At 43.1% G+C, this 20487-nt stretch overlaps 1 protein-coding gene across 3 annotated transcripts in view; it reads left to right on the top strand.

Moving 5' to 3' along the window:
• F5 (coagulation factor V) overlaps positions 1 to 20487 on the top strand; it is a 786312-nt gene that overhangs the window by 593502 nt on the left and 172323 nt on the right. For all 3 annotated transcript variants that reach the window (XR_015299279.1, XM_086934096.1, XM_086934094.1), the window contains exons 16-17: positions 14653 to 14872; positions 20108 to 20287. Coding sequence is in view for 2 of the 3 variants with exons in the window: in XM_086934096.1 (XP_086790222.1) it covers positions 14653 to 14872; positions 20108 to 20287 (400 nt within the window). In the remaining variant the exon portion in view is untranslated. The remainder of the gene's footprint in view (positions 1 to 14652; positions 14873 to 20107; positions 20288 to 20487) is intronic.

Raw genomic sequence — 20487 nt, 5'->3', positions numbered from 1 at the left:
CCCAATTTGAAAAACCCAAGGTGATTATCTCAATGTGGCCTCTATGTGAATCACAAGATTGTGACATTCTACTTATCTAGGTGATTCAGTAGTTACGATCTCAGCATGAACATATCTGTTCATCTACCTAGCTTAGTACCCTTTGCATACATCCCGCGCACCTCTGGCAGATACATGTCATCACCTACTGTTAGCTGAAATTGATTGTTCTGCCATTCATAAAGACTGCTTGTGTAGAGATCCCCACTGTACAGTGATGCAACCAATGCACGTCAAGAACAAGCGCCTCCACAAAAGTTCACATGAGCCACTGAGAACCACTGAGCATTCAGAGTGGACTGAACATTTTCAAAGAAGCTGTGCATCTCTGTTTGAGTGAGAACAACACTTTACTAGCCGGTTTTGTACTTCGATTTATAAACTATGCTATAACATTTTCTTTCTGCTAATGGATAATGATCTATCATGCGTGTCTGTGAGGAGTTGCGTGGCTGGGAGGCCGATGCGAATGGCAGCGTGAGCGCTGAGCTCTGCTGAGAAAACCCTGTAAACATCCTGAAAAGTAAAAAAACTGGACCCCGACCCCCCTCTGGATGACGGAGCAAAGTAAGAGGACCAAGTCAGAGCAGACAACCGGTCCTGAACCGCTGAAAATCGCGCATGTCGAGAAGCTGAGCGGAACGAGGGAGGAGGCTGGAAGGACGGAGGAAATGGCGGCGTCCTAACCAACAAAAAGAAGTAGTCGGGACTTGAGGGGGCTGAGACGGTTCTGTCAGCGTACAGAGGAGGGAACGGCACACGGCTGGTGGTGAAGGGGCACACGAGGAGCGACAGATCAGGGAGCTTGTAGCTAGAGCCATAGGTCGTGACCCACGCTGCCTGGTGGCCCTAGGTGGAGGTCTAACAGCAGTGAGGGGAGAACGAACACTGGCGCCCCAAACGCGGACAGACTGGCATTGCCGGGGAGCTGCGCCTGCGACGAGTGGAATCGAGACGTTCGCTCCCGGGGGGTTCTGCGGTCAAGAAGGCAGCTGCGGACTTGGTCCTGGTGCACGAACTAGGGTGGAAATCGAAACCACAGGCACTGAAGACAGCCGAGGAACCCCGGGACTGTTGCGGTCCGCGAGCTTGGCGGAGAGTGATAACGGCAGTGGGTTGGAAGAGGGACCGACACATCGGATCCGCTGCATCAGGGGGCCTTATCGTGGATCGTTAGCTGGAGGCCCGGGACTCGGGACGCCATTTTGCCTGCATTGGGAAACAACACCATAGCAGAGTCTGGCTACGGGACCTCTGAGAAGTCCGAGGTATGAAGCACAGCAGTGGTGGGAGAACCGAGGCTGAGACTTGCATGATCTGGGGACGGGCAGGGGCTGCACAGCACCTCACAGTCGATTAAGAACAGCGGTGGGACAGCACCATTCTGACCACAGCCCAGGCGACGCTGCGCTCAGAAGGCGGCCATAGCAGGGTGTTGACTGACGACGAGGAGCTGAACCGAACTGGTATATCATAGGAGAGCAGGCTGGGAACCGGACACTCAAGGCGAACCTGTGAAGGTGAGATCTCTGGCCCCCGCTGATATCGCCAAAAGAGGGGAAGGAGTATAAACCTTCGTCGCTACCACTAAGTAACTATCATCATGGGCAAACCAAGAGCGAAAAAGGAGGAAATGCAGCAGCAGTCGGATACTGAACCCCAGTCTCAAACTGAACTGGAAATACAGGAAACTCAGCACAAATCTAGCATACAACTACAGTTTGATCAAATCTTGGCGGCCATTGCAGACTCTCGTGCAGCCCTACAACAAGACATTGCGCAAGAGGCGACAGGTCTGGGCCTATTACGGGTGGACCATTCCAAATTAAAGGACAGAGTGAAGACCGCGGAAAGCGAGCTTCAGGAGCACACATTAGGAATAGCTTCACTGAAGTACAGATGCAAACTACAGGTTGGACAGGATGACCAATGCGCGACACACTGGGGAGGGAGGGGAACGGAAGGGAGGGGGAAAGGCTTCAAGTTACACACAGGGGTGGTTACAAAGTATACTATTGGATAACGCTATGTATGATGAGGATGGCACAAGGGCGTGGAAATGTGGGCAGGGAGGCGGGTAGGGATAACCAAAAGAGGATGCATTGGTGTTCTGTAACTGATTGATGATGGAAAATAATAGAATTTTTTTTTTAATCATGCGTGTCTGTGAGAGAAACTAAAATGTAACTTTTGTATAAAAACAAGGAAAAAGTGTTATTTGTTATATCTATAAGTGTTTTCATTAACTGTGCGATACATTTTTGAATTTCAATTTAAACAAGCTGGAGGAAAGAACAGGTAGGAGCACTGACCAAGGCTGAAAGCAACTTTCACTTTCCATCCCCGGCTCACTGAACACTGCCACTGGATGAGTGTGAGCATTGCATTCCCAATAAGATAGAAAAGTAACAGAGGTGAATGAGGTGGCATCACACCAGGTAAAAACAAGCTTGGCAACCCTAATAGGTCCTACCTCTGTGAGAGGTATTGGTTTAGTTTACTTTATCTGTGTTGTACAGCACTGTTGTTGTACAGTATGTTTAACGTTTTATCCTAAATTGCTATGAAACAGCCTTTATTCTTTTGGTATTTAATAGTGCGTGAGTGATGGTATGAGCTTTGAGTCAAAATGTGAAATGGAAGGGAAGTAGCAACATGAACAAAGGTTGTCTTAAAAAAGTACTATGATATAGTGAACACTGCACTTTTATAAGGTGGTTGGCAGTGCTTAATATAGAGAATCGGATGGGAATTGGTAGTTAATAAGTATGGTGGATAATGGGTAATATGAATGAATGAATGAATGAATGTTGGATTTATAGAGCGCGTGGTTACCCTGGAGCGTCCCAGCGCTGTACCACTGGGGAACCCGTCCTGGCTTTCCCTGTGAGATGGTCCCTTTACTGGGCATCCCAAGGTGCAGCCAGGCATCTCCGGTGGTGATAGTAAATACGCATTGTGTTTAGTGGAAAGGGCTGTTTAATTTAAATTTATGAAATTATTTTATTTAGATTGATGGAAGTGGTGGAAATTAGGTAACTTACACATGTAAAAAAGAAGAATGAAATTTCCCTTGTAGCATTGCAAGTGAACAGAGGTGGGACTCACATTTTGATATTGCAAAGGAAACCAAATACCACAGAGTGTATGTGTAACAGGCAAGCAGTTCCCCAAATGCGATACTTAATGTTTGAGCTAAGAATTAATGCTATTTGCTTTCAAAAGCACAGCAAAGGTTTGTACTTGAAGCTTTTTTTTTGGCACAGTAAAGTTTATAATACAACTTAGGCTGGGGGTGAGGTGCAGTCACAAATATTGGTTAAAGCTGTCTAGGGAAATGGGACACCCTCAACAGAGGAAACATCTTAAAGTTGTGCTCGTACCTTCCGGGATTAGAAAGTATAAAAACAACTGATATTGAAAGTGTGGCATTTGTCGCCGCAGAACAGGGCCAGATAAACGTGGCCTCGGAAGTAACCTTCTACAGCAAAGACATGGCTGCAGCCCTAATGTTATGTTAAATAAATTTATATTGCGCTCAGCTACTCGACAGAGTGTCCCGGCGCGTGCAGAGGTAAAGACAAAGGGTACCAGAGGGTCAACTAAAAGAGGAAAGTTTTAAGCTTTTTCTTGAAAAACACAAGATCTTGAATGCTCTGCAATGCCAAGGGCAAAGCATTCCAGGCCAGGCTGGCTTTCCTGACAAGTGAACAACCGCCCAGCCTTTGACGATTGAATCTGGGTGTCTGGAGCAGAAGTTGAGAAGAGGAGCGCAACTGTCTAGCAGGAGTGTAAAAGACAAATCTCTTCTGAAGATAACTAGGGCCCCTGCCATAGAGGGTCCTGTGGGTGATGGAAAGCATTTTAAATTGAATTCAAGCCTCAACAGGAAGCCAGTGAAGAGAGCGCACATGAGCACGCACACTGCACCTACTGGACAAGCCTAGTAGGAGTCTGGCAGCAGAGTTTTGGACAACCTGCAATTTACTTAAGAGGTAACCAGGAATGCCCACATGCAGGCCATTAGCGTAATCCAGGCGAGATAAAATGAAAGAGCGGGCCGCCGTTTCTTTAGCAGGTCCTGGAAGAAACGGAAGACACTTTCCCAGGGCGTTCAAGGTGCCAAAACACGTCCCAACAAGCTTCTTAACTTGTGTGGAGACATTCAGATTCTCAGAGAACCAGACCCATAGATTTTTAGCAATATTGTTCCCTGCACTAGGCAGGTGGAAGCCAGGGGGACACAGCTTTCCTCCAAAATCGACCGGAAAGGTCCCATACAAGAGAACCTCTGACTTCCCTTCGTTACACTTCAGCTGAGCCTGGGCCAGCCAGTGGAAAACGGAGGCAAGACAGTGTTGCTAAGACTGGACAGATTCATTGTCCCTTCGCCAAGAAAACAAAAGCTGGGTGCCGTCAGCGTAGGCCATCACCTTAGCCCCCAATGATTCCGCTAGCAGAACCTGCGGAGTAACATAGATGTTAAATAAGAGGGGACTAAGGGATGACCAGTGAGGAACACCATTGCCATCTGCTGAGGCTCCGGGGCACACGGAGGAAGCCAAACCTGCTGTGTTCGAGCTTCGAGAAAGGACCTTATCCAGCCCCAGACCGAACCAGTGACACCAATTTCCGAGAGGCGGTTAAGGAGCAGGGAATGGGGCACTCTGTTGAATGCCGCCAAGAGGTCTAGCATAACCAAATCTGCCCTCCCGCCATCATCCAAACACTCTCTGATTGCCTCGGTCACCTCTACCAAGACTGATTCTGTACTGTAGGCCGCATGGAAGCCAGATTGAGCCGGATGCAGCAGGCTGAATGCCTCAACAAAGTTAGTAATCTGATTAGTGACTACTTTCTCGCAAACCTTAGCTAGACTCGGCAGGAGCGAGATTGGCCTGTAGTTCCCGGGTATTGATGGATCAAGAGACGGCTTATTAACACCTTGGCTGCTAGGGAGATTTTACTCCTGCGCTGGATTTGCAGGATCCCCATTGTTCACGACGAGCTCAGCTCGTCATAAGCACACGACCAGTGTACTGCATGACGAGCTGAGCTCGTCATGAGCAGCGAAGGGGTTAAGAAGAGGGAGAAACAGTGCCTGCTTTCAAGACGTTGGGACCGTGGCCTCGCGGAGGGACATATTGATGATTTGGTTGACTTTAGGATTAATAGTGTCCGCAGCAGCGGCCAGAAGTCTGGCAGCACAAGGATCATTAGGAGAGCCAGATTTCAAGGCTTTAAGAATTTTTAACGTATCAGATAAATCTACTGGCGCAAAAGTTGACAGCATATTAGACGTGCCAGCCATCAAATGGACAGACAAGGAAGCTGTAAGTCCTTCCGCCGGGACAGAGAAAGTAGCTTGGATGCTACATATTTTGTCCACAAAAAACTTAAAAAGAGTGTTGCACCAGGAGTCTGATACTGGCATTGCTCGCGGCAGTGCGCTAGGGGCCATACATAACATTTTGAACAATGGCAAAGATTTCCTTCGAATTATTATTAGCCAAGGCAATCTGTGAGGCATAGTAGAGGCTTTTGGTGGCTACAAATAGCTTTTTTGTTTGGCCCTAAGTGCGAGTTTGGACACGGAACTATAGCCACTGGAACGCCACGCCCTCACCAAAACCTTGCATTCATGTTTAAGGGCCTTCAAATCATGGGAAAACGATGGTTTAGAGGGTGAGTCTCTTGTCAACTTGGGTTGACAGGGAACTGCAAGAGCAGACACTGAGTCTGAGATCCAAGTTTTTAACCCATTAATGCATACCTCCAGGCTATCTTGGGGGGAGGCCTAGATGCAGCCAAGGAGCTGATAAACTGGTGAGGGACAATTTTACTATAGACCAGTGGGCGATGGCATCCAGCCGACTGAGCTGACCGCAAGGTTTCCCAAGAAAAAAACATCGGGAAATTGCCGAACCAAGAGACAGGTAAAGGTTTATCAACCTGAATCGCAAAATTTGACCAAATGGGATCAAGAATATGACCCGCTTGGTGAGTCAGATACGTGACCTATTGGATTAGTTGGGCCGATTGTAGTGAGTCAAGGAAAGCAGCAGAATCAGAGGCCTCCTGATGGTCCAAATGAAGATTGACTTCCCCAAGAATCAAATAATGAGAGCAACGCAAAGCTCGTTCTGCCATAGCGTCTCCACATGATTTAAGAAAAACATTTGGCATACCTGGGGTACGGTAAATAAGGGACCCACCCAATGTGTAATGGGCTGAAAGGTTTACACTAAAATCCAAAGCTTCACACTCACCCCAGAGGCTGGAAGTTTCGCTATGAAGAGCCCAATTAGCTCTATACATAATAGTGAGGCCGCCTCCATTGCCTACTGGGCGATTGGCCTGATGTAGTTTATAGTCAGCAAGAATAGTTAGCATGACAATGGGGTTGAATGAAATATCCAACCAAGTTTCAGTAATAAAAAGAAAGCCCAGAGAGTGATCAGATACCAGATCAAAAATATCCACATAATGCTTCCTCACTGATCTAGCATTAATCAGGGCAGCTTTGATGGATGGTGGCCTAGGTGATTTTATAGACAAGGTGCTCGAAAAAGGCTCACATATAGGCCTAAACCTGCAATCCAGACATACAAACGTTGTATGACAAAGCGGTGAACAGCTGCAATGTGAGGGGCATGGAGGAGGTCTACAGTTTATAAGGAACTCACTGTTTAAGTAGATTTTCTTACTGCTTGCAAGCCCCTCACGGACAGCGTTTCTGGTCCTGGGCACTGACTTGGTGCGGACGGGCTTGCCTTAGGCACGCCATTGGCACGCCCACTGCGCGCGCCCGCTGCGTGTCCGAGGAGAGGCCATTAAGAAGTGTTTGGCTGATGGGGATTGCAACGTGCAGCAACTGGAGCGCTGCCGGCAAAAGGCATGAGGCACATCCAAGATCTGGACGGGACTGGCCTCGGAAGTGCAAAAATGCGGAAGGCTAAGTATAACACACTCCAGTTAAGTTAAAAACATAGCAGCAGAAATATTGCACATAAAAATCATTCCCCGCCAATACACCCCACAAATTCAATTTTTGAAAAGATTTCCTGCCAAGCATAACACACTCCTAAAATAAAAACGGTTCCCTCTAGATTCCCCAAATAAAAGTATGTGTGCCAAGTTAAAACAAGTATTGATCGCCGTAAACAGAGCAAAAACTAGGCCTTTACCAAAGCACTGCTCTCCCCAGCACAGCCTGTTAAGAAGTGTTTGGCTGATGGGGCGTGCAACGTGCAGCGACTAGAGCGCTGCCAGCAAAAGGTGCGAGGCACGTCCAATATGGCTGCTGGACGGGAATGGCCTCGGAAGTGCAAAAAGGAGGAAGGCTAAGGAGTATAACACACTCCAGTTAAGTTAAAAACATAGCAGCAGAAATATTGCACGTAAAAATCATTCCTCGCCAATACACCCCGCAAATTCAATTTTTAAAAAGATTTCCTGTAAAGCATAATGCACTTCTAATATAAAAAAGGTTCCCCCCAGATTCCCCAAATAAAAGAATGTGCGGCAAGTTAAAACAAGTATTGACCTCCGTAAACAGAGCAAAAACTAAGCCTTTACCAAAGCGCTGCTCGCCACAGCACAGCCCGTAGTTAATGAAGCACAAAAATCACTTGCGTGACTGGGGTATTCAGGTTAGTTTTGCGGCTCCAGCTAAGTACCAGGCTTTCTTAAAGGATTGAGCTCTTAACACCCTAACGGTGTCCAACAACAAAAACGTGACCGACAGCAACACAACCAGGCAGCCACCAACTTCAGTCCTATGTGGCTCCCTAGCAAGAGCTCAAACAATGTCCTGGAAAGAGAATGTGCTGCAAATAACTACAACCAAAGTAGGAGGCCCACGCCAGTGTGCTCCTAAACCTAAACTGCAGAATTCCAAAGACTGTTCCTGGCTTTCCCAGGTCCTAGGGTGAAGCAGTCAGCACCTCGGCTGAATACAACATTTATAAGGATGTCGCTTACCACCTCAAAATATGTTCCTGGAACATCTGTGGACTAACCAGGGAAAAAGCTGAAAGGACAACTACCTCTCTCTTTAATAGCTATGGCATCATCTCCCAACAAGAAACTTGTCCTTGCAAACCATCGCCTGGGAGGATTTCACAGTTTATGAATCCTATGCAATAGCATCCAAAGCAGGTGGTAACGCATCGGGAGGAGTGTCCATCTCAGTGAAAAACAACCTGGCCTTACAGGTTTTGTTACTCTGTAAAGGGCATGGAGATTATATTTTTCTCAAAACCTAGACACAGCTATTAGAAAATTATATACAACAAACAAGGATCCTCGGCTGCATCTCCCTACACCCCTCTAAAATCAAGTGGGAGGCAACCTTGAGTAAAATGCTCCCTGCTGTGAGAGACCTTCTCTCTCACTATCCTAACAATATGTGGCTAATTATGGGAGATTTTAATGCAAACTTAATGGAGACTGGTTTGGACTCCTCTTCCCCAACTTCACTGGACGATCAAATGTGGGCCATCCCGGACATAAGGCACCAGTACCAACGGAAGGACAGTCAAGGGATAATGGTGGCAGCTTACCTAAACCAACTAGGCCTCTGCATCTTAAAAGGAAGACTTGATTCGGACTCGCCCGCTGCTTACACGCACGTATCTCCCACCAGAATAGCCACTCTGGACTACATATGGATCTGTCGTTCATTTCCATCTAGTGCAGGAATTCTTGCTAAACCCCACACCAGAAAGGGATCATGCAGTTCTTATGTGCAAAGTGTCATTCCAGCAGTACTACCGCCCAGAAATTCAGCTGATTAGGCAGGAAGTCAACTTGGAATCTGTAAGAAATGTACGGTGGACCTTGGACCATCAGGACATAATTGAAGAAAAGGTGGACCATTTCCTAGACAAATTGAATCAAGAGTCTAATGACAACTGACTGCAACTTCGTGAAAAATGGCAGTGGTGAACCTTAGAGAAAACTTAGCCGCAAAAATAGCTAAAAGGCCTCACAAATCCACCCCAAAATCACTCCTCGTTAGTGAGCACAAGCAAACTACAATAACCGTCAAACACAAACTAAACCACTTACTGCGCAGGCGCGCCTACAACGACACTCAACACAAATCACTACGAGAGGAGAGATCGATCATTCGCAAGGACTACAGGAAGGCAAGATTCACCTTTCAGAGGGTGAAAGAAAAACATCTCTGGAAAACCGCTCACGAAATAATAAAATCAAAGGAGATTCTGGAGCTGGGTAAATAAGGGTGCCAGACCTGCCCAACTACCAACCGTAACAAACATCTCACCTTCCGAATGGGAGGCCCACATCGTACCACTCTATGTGGAGCTCATTAGAAACAACTAACCTAGCCATCTTAGCTCTAGTCATATTAACTCTTACATCAGACTGGAGCCCACCATCAAGATCACACCAACTTAAGTCACACTTTTTATTAAAAAAAATGTGCCCTGGAGGGGCGCCCGGCCCAAATGTCATATCAACAAAGGTATAAAAAGTGGGCCGCACTCTTGGCCACCATTTTCGAGACAAGCAGAATGGGTGGGCATATCCCTGACTCCTGGCCAGGCTCTCTCCTTGTCCCTATCCACAAAAAAGGCCCCCGTTCCAGCCCCATAACTACCAGATGCTTGCCTTCCTTGATGTCGAAGGGAAGGCCTATGCAAGTGCTCTACTTCAAGAATTGACTACCTGGGTGGAAGACCATAAACTAATACCCTTTACTCAAACAGGCTTCCAAACGGGCTGCCACATTGGAGACAATTTGATCTGTGTAGCCCACATGATTGAGGGCATGCTCGATACATAAGGAAAATCGCTATATCTGTGGTTCATCGATTTCTGAAAAGCCTTCCACAGCGTTGTTCGCCCCAGACTGCGGGGAAAATTAAAGAACTGGGGCATTCCACAATCCCTATTGAATGCTGCCATCGCCCTGTACACTGAAACCTGGGTAAAAATAGGAGTCTACTCTGGATGGTCAACAACCAATAAAAACATGACCAACAGAGGGTTAAAGCAAGGATGCATATTTGCCCTTCTACTCTTTAACTTGTATCTAGCAGACCTGCCCCAGTGGCTGTCTCTCTCTCGAGCATTTCCTACCAGAATCGCATCTATTAAAATTTAATCAATGCAATAAGCAGACAACACGATTCTCCACGACCAAACCCAGGTGGGCCTCCAGAGGCTCTTTGGCCTCCTACTGCAAAACAAACGTTTTAGAGATCAACATCACCAAACCAAGGTGATGATAGTTTCACGACAAAGAGCAAGAAAGCACTTCTGGTATATTGAAGGAAAATCAGTAGAGGTAGTGGCCACATATAAGTACCTGGGAGTCTGGATAGATCGCAGAAGAAGACTGGCTCCGCATATTGCTGCAATGCAAGGAGTGGCTCGCTGCCTAGATGGGGCCTTCTTAAGAATCAAGACCTCTCACACCCAACTTCTTATGGAGTTTAGCCCATCATCCCAACACTGGATCATTAAAGCAAGATTTATTGCCTACTGCTCAAAACTAAAATGGACTGTGAACTCAGTCAGTCAGTCAATCACTTTTATTCGATTTTTGAAAATCATAAAAAGACACAGCATACAATTCAAAGATTACACACAAAATATAAAAAAGAAGACAATCACAGGGAATATGTACATAATAAATATATACATAATAAGTCATAAATCATATCGTCAAGGCGATGATTTGTAAAGTGACATGTGCATGAACAATCAATATATTCAATCAAAAAGTTTAAAAAGAGACAGTTAAAACATTTTAAAACATCAGTATATCTATTGTCTATTGTAGATACACTTAGGAAATTTCTGTGAACTCACACTAAAGAGTTGCATCTGGTCCCTGCTAAACAACCCAAGAACCACCTGGACTCAATTCTTAACGCAGTGCTTGGATGCACTAGAAGCCCAATATATATGGGCCAGCTCGCTACCCACAGGGGTGGTCGCAAAAGTACTGACCAAACAAGCAAAGAGCTTGTCAGTGGAACATGATGGACTTGATGTGAAAAATGTCTCCCATTGTAGCTGGGCTTCAAAACTCTATGCTCATGAAACACCACCACACTATTTGTCATCTTCATTGAAGCCAGCAGTGAAACCTCATTTAATGAGATTACGCTTTGGCCTAATCCCCTTGATGGGGTACAAGTATGGCCAGAAGTATAAGGAAGACTCTCAATCCCGTTTCTTCGGGAACGGGGAAGAAACCTTAATTCATGTCTTATGCATTTGCAAGACCTTGCGCCCCTTGCAAACCTTTTTGCTGCGTCCAATCTGACGCATCCTCAATGTGCGGACATGTCAAGAGGCCCTAGAGGAGTGCATGAAGGGTGACTTAGCTCAGATGGCCGCCCGTTTTGTAAAATCCATGTCTGAGATCATACTTAGTTTACCTGTAGACGATTGCCATGAATCTCAGCGATGCCAGTCCTGAACTTTCTTTTAATATGAACTCCTGTTTTAATAGAGACTGGAACTTGCTTTTAGGCTCTTTTGTATCAACTGCAATGATTTTAATTAATTGTGCAATAAAATGTATCTATCTTGTCTAGCTTGACAAATGAAAGGCAGCATTGTCAAAGGTGAAATAAAGTTATATTTAAAGCTGAATGTAAATGTTTTCCTATTTGTTGCTTTTTGGACACCCATAAGCTAAAATAAGTGAAGGGTGCCATTTTCCCCTGTACCTTACACACATCCTTTGTTTTTGCAGTCAGAACTATTGCTTAAAGCTGTCCAACAAAATAATTGAAAGACGGCATTATTTGAGGGGAATAAAACTTAGTTTGGGGTTGAAAAATTGCTTAAAGATGTCTAACATAACAAATCAAAGGCAGGATTGTTCGAGATGGAATTAAGGTTTAAAGCTGAATGTAAATGTTGTCTTCTTGGTTTCGTTTTGGAAACCCATAAGGTAATATAAGTGAAGGGTAACATTTTCCCATGCACCTTGCACACATTCCTGTGTTTTTGCAGTCACAACTATTGTTTAAAGCTGTCTAACAAAATAATTGAAAGACATGGTTGTTCGAGGGGAATAGAATTTAGGCTGTGGTGAGATGCAGCTACAAATATTGTTTAATGCTGTCTAACTTAACAATTCAAAGGCAGCATTGCCTGAGGTGAAATAATGGTAAATAAACATGCCCTCACATGCAAGGTTCCTTTAGTTTGAGATAAGAAAATGGGCTTCCCATTCTGCTTTCACTTTCAATGTTAAGGGGGCTGGATTATTCAGTTTTTTACATGTCCACATTAGCTTATTTGCACCACAGTCACAAGAAGTTGTGGTGCTTCTAAGACTTGAATGGAGTTTCCCAGCTTCAAATGCCACAGCCCTGCACATAACAAACCACAGAGCAATGCAGAGTCTCGTTATCTGCAGATCACTGGCCTTTAAAGCTGCGTAACGCATAAACATCCTGCAAAAAAGATGAATGAGAAATGTTCCCCTTAACATTGCAATTGAAGAGAGCTTTAGAAGCACATTTTCTTATCTCAAAGAAAATGGAATGTGACTGAGTGTGTATAGCAGGCAAGCATTCCCCTTAATGTGAGAGTGTGCTTGAACTCAGAATAAACAAACATATGCAAGGTCCCCTCATCATCACGCCTTAAAAACATAAACTCAGGCAAATTAAAATTATTAAAAAAAACACAGTAAGGATGGGGCCCAGATGCAGTTGCAGACAGTGGTGAAAGCTAAATAAACAAGGGTAAGGGGCACTACAATGGGATGGAGGGAGGGGGAACAAGCAAACGAAAGAGCCAGCTAGGAAAGATACACTCTGTAGAGTGGCTCAACAAAAAATAAACACTAGGTCGCAAAAGTGTGAGTAGTGTAAGGGTACAAGGACTTGGGCCATACTCTAAGGAAGGGTCACATGCAAGAAGACGAAAGTGCCAACCGCAGACCTGACCAGCAGGAAGCAAGCAATCGAGAATGGCTTTGAAGCTCATCAATGCTAAGTAATGGGAGGGTGGCTCCAAGCTCACTAACAGTAAATAATATGTTTGGAAGAGACAGCACATGCTATATCTATGCAAGACCTAAAAATCCTGTTCAATTCCTCATACGACCAGCATTTCCCATCAGGGTTAAATAAAATTCCAGGAGAGCCACAAGCAAGACTGAAGCTTTTCCTTTCTGACAGCTGTTCTTCCACCCCTCTATTGCAGCGCGGGCATTTCTTTGAGAGCTGGTGAATATCAATTTCTCTTCTCTCCCAGATGCTAAAGGGCTGGACTCAGGGGCTATACAAGACAGTGTAGGATATCATGCAATGGCTGTCCACTCCTCCCCTCCTCAACTTCTGCCTCTCTATTTAAGCACAGCCACAAATACCCAGTGGTCCTCTCAAAACACAGGATCAGCCAGTGCTTTGTATAAATATCTGTGTCATGGCTGTTGTCGGGAGGCTTCTACAGCTTGCACCACTCATTGTCATGGCAAGCGCTGCCAGTCCGAGTACAAACAACCCTACAAACATGATACTCCTTCAAGTGTGGCACTCCAGACTATTCCAGGCCCCCAAATCTATAAGAATGGCTGTGCCAGGTATTAGTAATTTTTATTGTATATTTAATTAATAAACGACTGTTGTATGTTCATCTCTAAATAAAACAAACAGCACCCCTATGTGGCAGACTATCGTAAGTGCTGGTGTTGGGAATTTTGTGCTGGTTCCGAGCACCGGAAATTACCGGCACACATTAAGCATCGGGATCAACAACACATTGGTTTGTTACAATGTATTTGAAAGGCATATCTCTCACTGGTGAAAGTCAAGAATGTTTAGGTGGGAGTAAGAGTTGGTGTGAGTGTTGGAATAAATTGAATTAAACAGGTGTAAGGGTGGAATTAGAAGTAATTAGAAATAAAGGTGGAAGTAAGAATAGGTATATAGAGAGAGGTATGAGTAAGAGGCAAACATTAGGAGTATGCATTTGGGTTATAATAAGGGTTGGAATGGGACTTAGAGCCAGGAGTACATGTAAGAGTTGCGGAGGGTGGGGGAAGCGAATAGGTAAAGTGTAGGACTAGGATTAGGGATGGGAAATAGATTTGTGATAGTGCGAATTGAAGTAGTGATAACAGTAGCATTAGGGGTAGGAGTCAGAGAAGGAATAGGTGTAAAGTTAGGTGTAGTGTGGCATAGATAAAAGCAGGCACCTCCATTGCAGTGCTCGGACATTTCACTGTCCATGTAGTTCAAGGTGAGCCCTCTGTTGGCAGAATAATTCACGTAATAGCCAGTGCAATGATAGTAAAGGGAAAAAAGCCTTGTGTGCTGATCTACAATGTGAATGACACTTGCATCAAGTGTTGATGGAAGGGGCTGATCCAAAGCAGAAAATGGCTGAAGGAGGCTGACCCAAAGCCCCCTCTGTATTTCATTTTGGGACGACATTAGCTCTGACAGAAAGTTAAAGCTGCCTCGGGACCAGATGTAATCGCCCTGTGTTATCAACAAATGTTATACATAAAATCCTATATGAACATTCAGAAAGCATATTAATGCCCCCTTTGCAAAGTTCAATTATGTTCTCCGTTATTAACTGAATTTGTTAATTGTCTGTTTGCAGGAAAAAGATATCCATTCAGGGCTAATCGGTCCCCTTTTGATCTGTAGAAATGGGACACTTGACAAGTTCGACAACAGGCCTTTGGACGCCAGGGAGTTTATTCTGCTCTTTATGACTTTTGATGAGGAGAAAAGCTGGTACTTTGAAAGAAAATCCAAAAATACATGCACAGAGAGAGCGGTGGAAGCAGCCGATGCTCAGAAGTGTCACAAGTTTCATGGTGATTAAATGTTTTTTTTGTTTTATTTTAACTCTTTTTATTATTAGCATGATGTCATAGTAATAAACCGATAGGTAATAAACAATTATATTACATCGTAATATCCTAAAAAAAAAAGAAATATAGATACAATCATTTAACATAAGAGAAGGAAGATAAGAAATAAAACAAATCTTTACATAAATGTTCCCCAGATTTTTTCCAATTTACAAAGTGATTGGATCCCCATGGCTTTAGCAAGTGCAAGTTCCATAATATATATTTCTTTAACGAGGCCCCACCACTCCAACACCACCTGTGGGCTCCGCGAGATCCAAACCCAGGCTATAGTTACTCTAGCACAGGCCAATAGAATTATTATTAAGTCTTTCTAGTTAGAGTCTCTATTCTGTCCACCCAACATTACATCCAGTACTGTAAGAAATATAGGTCTACCCAATTTTTGAGACAGAATTTTAGCGACCCCTTGCCAGAACTCTCCTAGTGCTGGGCATTGAAAAAACATATGTTGCAGATCAGCTGCAGAAAAATCACATTTTAGACACCTAGTCCGATCACTAGTAAAAGTATTTAATGCCCATTTTGCTATTCGTTCAGGAGTATAATATAATGAGCAAATAGTTCGATACTGCTGAAATCTCAAGTTAGCAGTGTGTACTGCTTTACAAATACCACTAAGTGCAGACGAGACAATATTAGCAGAGATGTTGGTCCCCATTTTCTGACTCCATCGTGCTGCTAGTCTCCCACGGTCATCTTCCTTATGAGAATTTAAACTTTTGTATCCAGCACTAATCATTGATTTATTTTTTAGCAAATAAATGCAATCCTATATATCAGAGTCCAATACTGCTATGAGCTTCATATTACGTATAAAATAATCACGAATCTGATAGTACTTTAATCGCATATTATATGTGAGCTTCAGTTTATCAAATGTTGAGAACCCGTTAGATTTATACAGATCCCCTAAGCTTTCAATACTCGAATTGGCCCATTGTTTCCCACCCCATCATGGAAAATTCCCAGAAGAGCTGGATTATCCCATAAGGGAAATTTGGGGTGGTAGATCGATACTTTATATTTATTGAGGATAGCCCGCCAAATGGATACAGTATCTCGTGTAGTCTTGAATTTGACCCGTTTGTAGTAGTTTGGATCATTATTTCTGTATAGAACCATATTAGATTCTTCTCCTAGCATAAATACATAATAGAAAAGATTATTGCTAAGGCTTACTAAACTACGCATACGTCCAAGAAAAGCTGACCAAAAATATAGTTTGAAATCTGGGAAATCAAGACCCCCTTGACTAAATGGAAGTTTCAATAATTCAATTGCACCACACACTTTTTTATAGCCCCAAATAAAGCTGCTAAATATACCATCTAAGCATTTAAAAAATGAATTATTATTACCCGTAGGAATGGACCAAAACAAATAAAGAAATTTAGGAAGGATCTTTTTAATTAAATTTGTCAGTCCACTTATACTCAGAGGAACCTTGTGCCATTTTTTTAATGAGATAACTGTCTCTTTCAGTAGTACTTCATAGTTTAATGCAACTATCTCTTCTAATTTAGCAGAGATTTTAATCCCCAGATAAGTAGCAGTATTACAGACTCCTTGTATCGAAGTCAATGGTTTATAGTTCACCACTACTTGGGTTTTATTTGTGTGCAATCTATAGCCTGAAACGGCCCCAAATCTTCTTGCCTCTAAAATGATCCCTTTCATAGCTTCTCCTACATCTACTGAGTATATGGCAATATCATCTGCGTACATAGTTATTTTAAGAGAATTCAAACCTGAGACAAAAGGGATTATTGGTGATTGATTTTGTAAGGAAACTAAAAATGGCTCCATAGATAAGGCAAATAATAAAGGTGACAAAGGGCATCCTTGACGAGTATCCACAGTATAGAAAATATTTTCGATTGCAACCCTGTATAGGTAATTTTTGCACTAGGATGGTCATACAAAGCTTGTATCCACTGTAAAAACTGGCCTTTAATCCCAAATATTTTTAATGTAGCCCAGAGATAGTCCCACCCCACTCGGTCAAATGCTTTTTCAGCATCTAATAATATCATACCGAGTGGGGTTGACCTAATCCTGGCTACATCAAATGGCCGTATTTACATGGGTCGTGGTATCCCTAACTAAAATAAACCCATGTTGTTGTGGAGACACCAGGACAGGCATTATCGGTGCGAGGCGAGTTGCTAATATTTTAGCGAATATTTGCGCATCGGTGTTTATAAGGGATATGGGTCTATATGACCCACACTCGTCAGTTGGTTTATTTTCTTTTAAAAAGAATACGATCTGCGTGATATTCCATGACTTAGGAGCTTTTCCTCCAGATCCAATATTCCCGGCTACCATGCTAAATAGAGGGGCTAATTCATCAATGCATTTCTTATACAGCTCCAGAGGGATTGAATCCTCTCCAGCCGCCTTGCCTGATGGTAAGGCAGACACTGCCAATTTAATTTCAGTCAGTGTAATATTGCTAGTTAGCATATCTAATTGTTCATCCTCGATATGATTCAAGAGGCTAATTTGCAGATATGTGTAGATATCATCAGATGATGGTCGATTCTCCGTGGTATGTAAGTCCCTATAGTAATTAGCCAATTCTTCAAGTATCTGCTGGGGGCTTTTATAGATCGCATTATTGGGCCCTTTAATGACCTTAACTAAAGTTTTTGCCTTTTCGTCTGCCACTTTGTATGCTAATATTTTTCTATTTTCGAACCACCCTCATACTGGGATAAATTATATTTGTTCCGTTTCGCGATGCTTTTTTCCCTTAGTGTATTTTTTAAAGCAGATTTAAGATCAACTAGGATGTACCCCAAATCTTATACCTCCGTTGAACCCTGTAAAAGTGCTTCAGCCAACTGTTTTTCTGCTATAAGTATGCTTGCAATAGTTTTATCTGTCTCCTTTATCCATTCATAATTCTGTCTCAATGTAAACTGTTGAGTGAAGCCCCTAATACTTGCCTTACAGGAGTCCCAAACCACAATATGTGAGGTTGAGCCAATATTAATTTCCAGAAATTCTTGTACCTTAAGTTTTGACATGAAATCCGTGTTTGAAAATAAATATCTAGGAAATGAAAAAGGCAGAGGTCGCTGCTTACCTGTCTTAATTTTAAAAGAAAGAAGGATTGGGTTGTCCTCAGAAGTGACCCTTGGGCAGATCTTCATATGGTTTGTCTCCAAGATTCTATCGGATACCCAGGCCATATCTATGATAAATGTTTTAAACCTTGGAAACAAAAACATTACAACTGTTGTTGTCATACCACCATTTATATATATATATCATTTTACCACAGTTAATATGACATGTTTGTTTTTGTAAAAAAAATAAAAAGCTTTTCGGTAAAAGGTTGGATCTGTGATTATCACACTTGGGCCCTCATTAACAGTGGCCTGTTCTTTCCGATGGGACTCTTAACAGCAGGTCAGGCCCCAGCTGAGTTATTAGATCCAAGGGAACGCCGCTCAGATCCTTACTTTCACCAGGAAATTTCAACTGCTGAAAACAGCCGAAATCTTCATGTGAAAATATTAAGGAAAATTATTGGCCTGAATATAGGCCATATTTTCCTATCTCTAGGACCTACCAATATCGTGAGTATTGTTTATTCCAGGAGTGTGGAAAATCTAACCCATTATAAGTAGGCCCATAAGAATGCACTAAGGAATGAGAAACTACCAGAGCAATTAAAAGTAGCTGAAAACTTGGCACTTTAATCAATAATGTATTTACTGCTTTGATTTTATTCAGTTCAGTTTTGAAAACTTTATTTAGGTCATTACGACTTAAAAAAGTACAGCTCTAAAATCATATACAGCAGCATAATTAGTCTCAAATATCAAAATGGGGAATTTGAGGAGAGAGAGACAACACCAGCTATCTTGAAAACCTCATATACCAAATACTATACAGAAGCTATATTACAGGCAAGCTGTATTAATACGGCCATTGATTGTTTAGCTCCAGAAAGCTATGTCCTTGGTGCGCTTTGTAAGTTCCTACCCAAAGTTAAGTATGTATGGTGTGGGAAGAGAAGGGAAGTGCAAAACAAAAGAGGAATGCTTGCAAAAGCAGGACCAATGCATTATACAGCTTTGAAATGCATTCAAGTATAGTAGGGTGGGATTATACATACAGTGTTTTTAATATCTACCAAATCTCTTCATTAAGGCATTTTTTGGAAACCTTTTTCAGTGAAGTCTTGATTGTCTTATCATTTAGCCAACCCTCAATAGTTAACTTGTTTATTGTAAAAGTAACTGCTTTATTTGTGAAAGAGACAGAAGAAAGTCATGCCCTAGTAACAATTTCACTAAAGCATACACAAAAGTGATGGATGGAATGCTTGAATTAATCCCAGCCTCTGGTAATTACTCGGGCCGCATTCCAATCCATTGTTAGTTTGCACACCGTGTCACCTCAGTAGGGACACAGCTATAGGCAAATCAGTCTATATTTGTTTTAGACCGAACCGGTTAGGCAGATATTGTTTATATCCGGTCACTCCACCAGGGAGAGAGAGATAATATTTATCTCCGGGTCAACACTTAGCCTCTTGCTTTTAGGTTGACACCAAATCTTAGAATTTTCTTTAGACAAGGCGCTTTTTGTAGTGGCCAAACCATCGAAGCAGCCTCCTTAGCATATTGATAATCATTGGACCAAATAACAGAAAACTGAAGACAGGGTATAAAAGAAAAAGTAGTGAATTAATAGAGAAAGAGCCCTTCAATCCAAAACCAAATAAAAATAAGAAGAGCCCAAAGTGCAGTTTTATATATGTGATACTTACTAGTGTGTATTTAAAGTGAAGTTTTTCTCAACCCAGTCATCCCAGATTTCCCAATATTTTTGTTTTCTTAACCTGTTTAACTGAACGAGGTTACCCTCTGGATAGAATGCATCCATTCCTCTTCCGTTGGGGAACAGGAAAGAATCCATGTGATACACAATTCCCGCCGTGCAAATCAGTCTTGACCCTGCTCCAGTGGGGACAGAACAATGTGATCCACCCTGAAGTGGAACACAAGTACCCTAGTGCCAGTTTCACTCTAGTTAGGGCTCAACAGCCAGGAATAGCTTAACTCCAGTGACATAGTGTGCCATAGTGTGTCTTCATTTTGAATGTAGATGTACCTTTCGTTTTCCCCAGATTATACTGTTGTGTCTGTTTATTTCCAGCTATTAATGGCATCATCTACAATCTGCAAGGCCTAAAGATGTACACCAACGAGCTGGTGCGGTGGCACCTGCTGAACATGGGCGGGCCCAAAGACATTCACGTCGTTCACTTCCATGGACAGACCTTCATCGAAAAGCAAACTCATGAATCCCAGCACAGTGCCTACCCCTTGCTGCCAGGTGAGCACTTTCACTTACTGAAATCACTAGCACTTGGAGGGCTGTAGAAAACAGGCAAGATTTCGGTGAGAGCCTTATTCATAATTGTGGATCGTATGTATGTACAGGCAGGGAGCAAATAGCGGGTGCAAATTGCAATTGACCTTTTATGACATATCTGTCATTTTGTAATGGGACCTATGCTTTAATAGGTGGCGTCG

Source organism: Lissotriton vulgaris, chromosome 8 (genome assembly GCF_964263255.1).
Source record: "Lissotriton vulgaris chromosome 8, aLisVul1.2, whole genome shotgun sequence".
Taxonomy (NCBI): Eukaryota; Metazoa; Chordata; class Amphibia; order Caudata; family Salamandridae; genus Lissotriton; species Lissotriton vulgaris.
The sequence above is the reverse complement of the archived record's forward strand: the minus strand, read 5'-3'. Positions and strand labels throughout refer to the sequence as shown.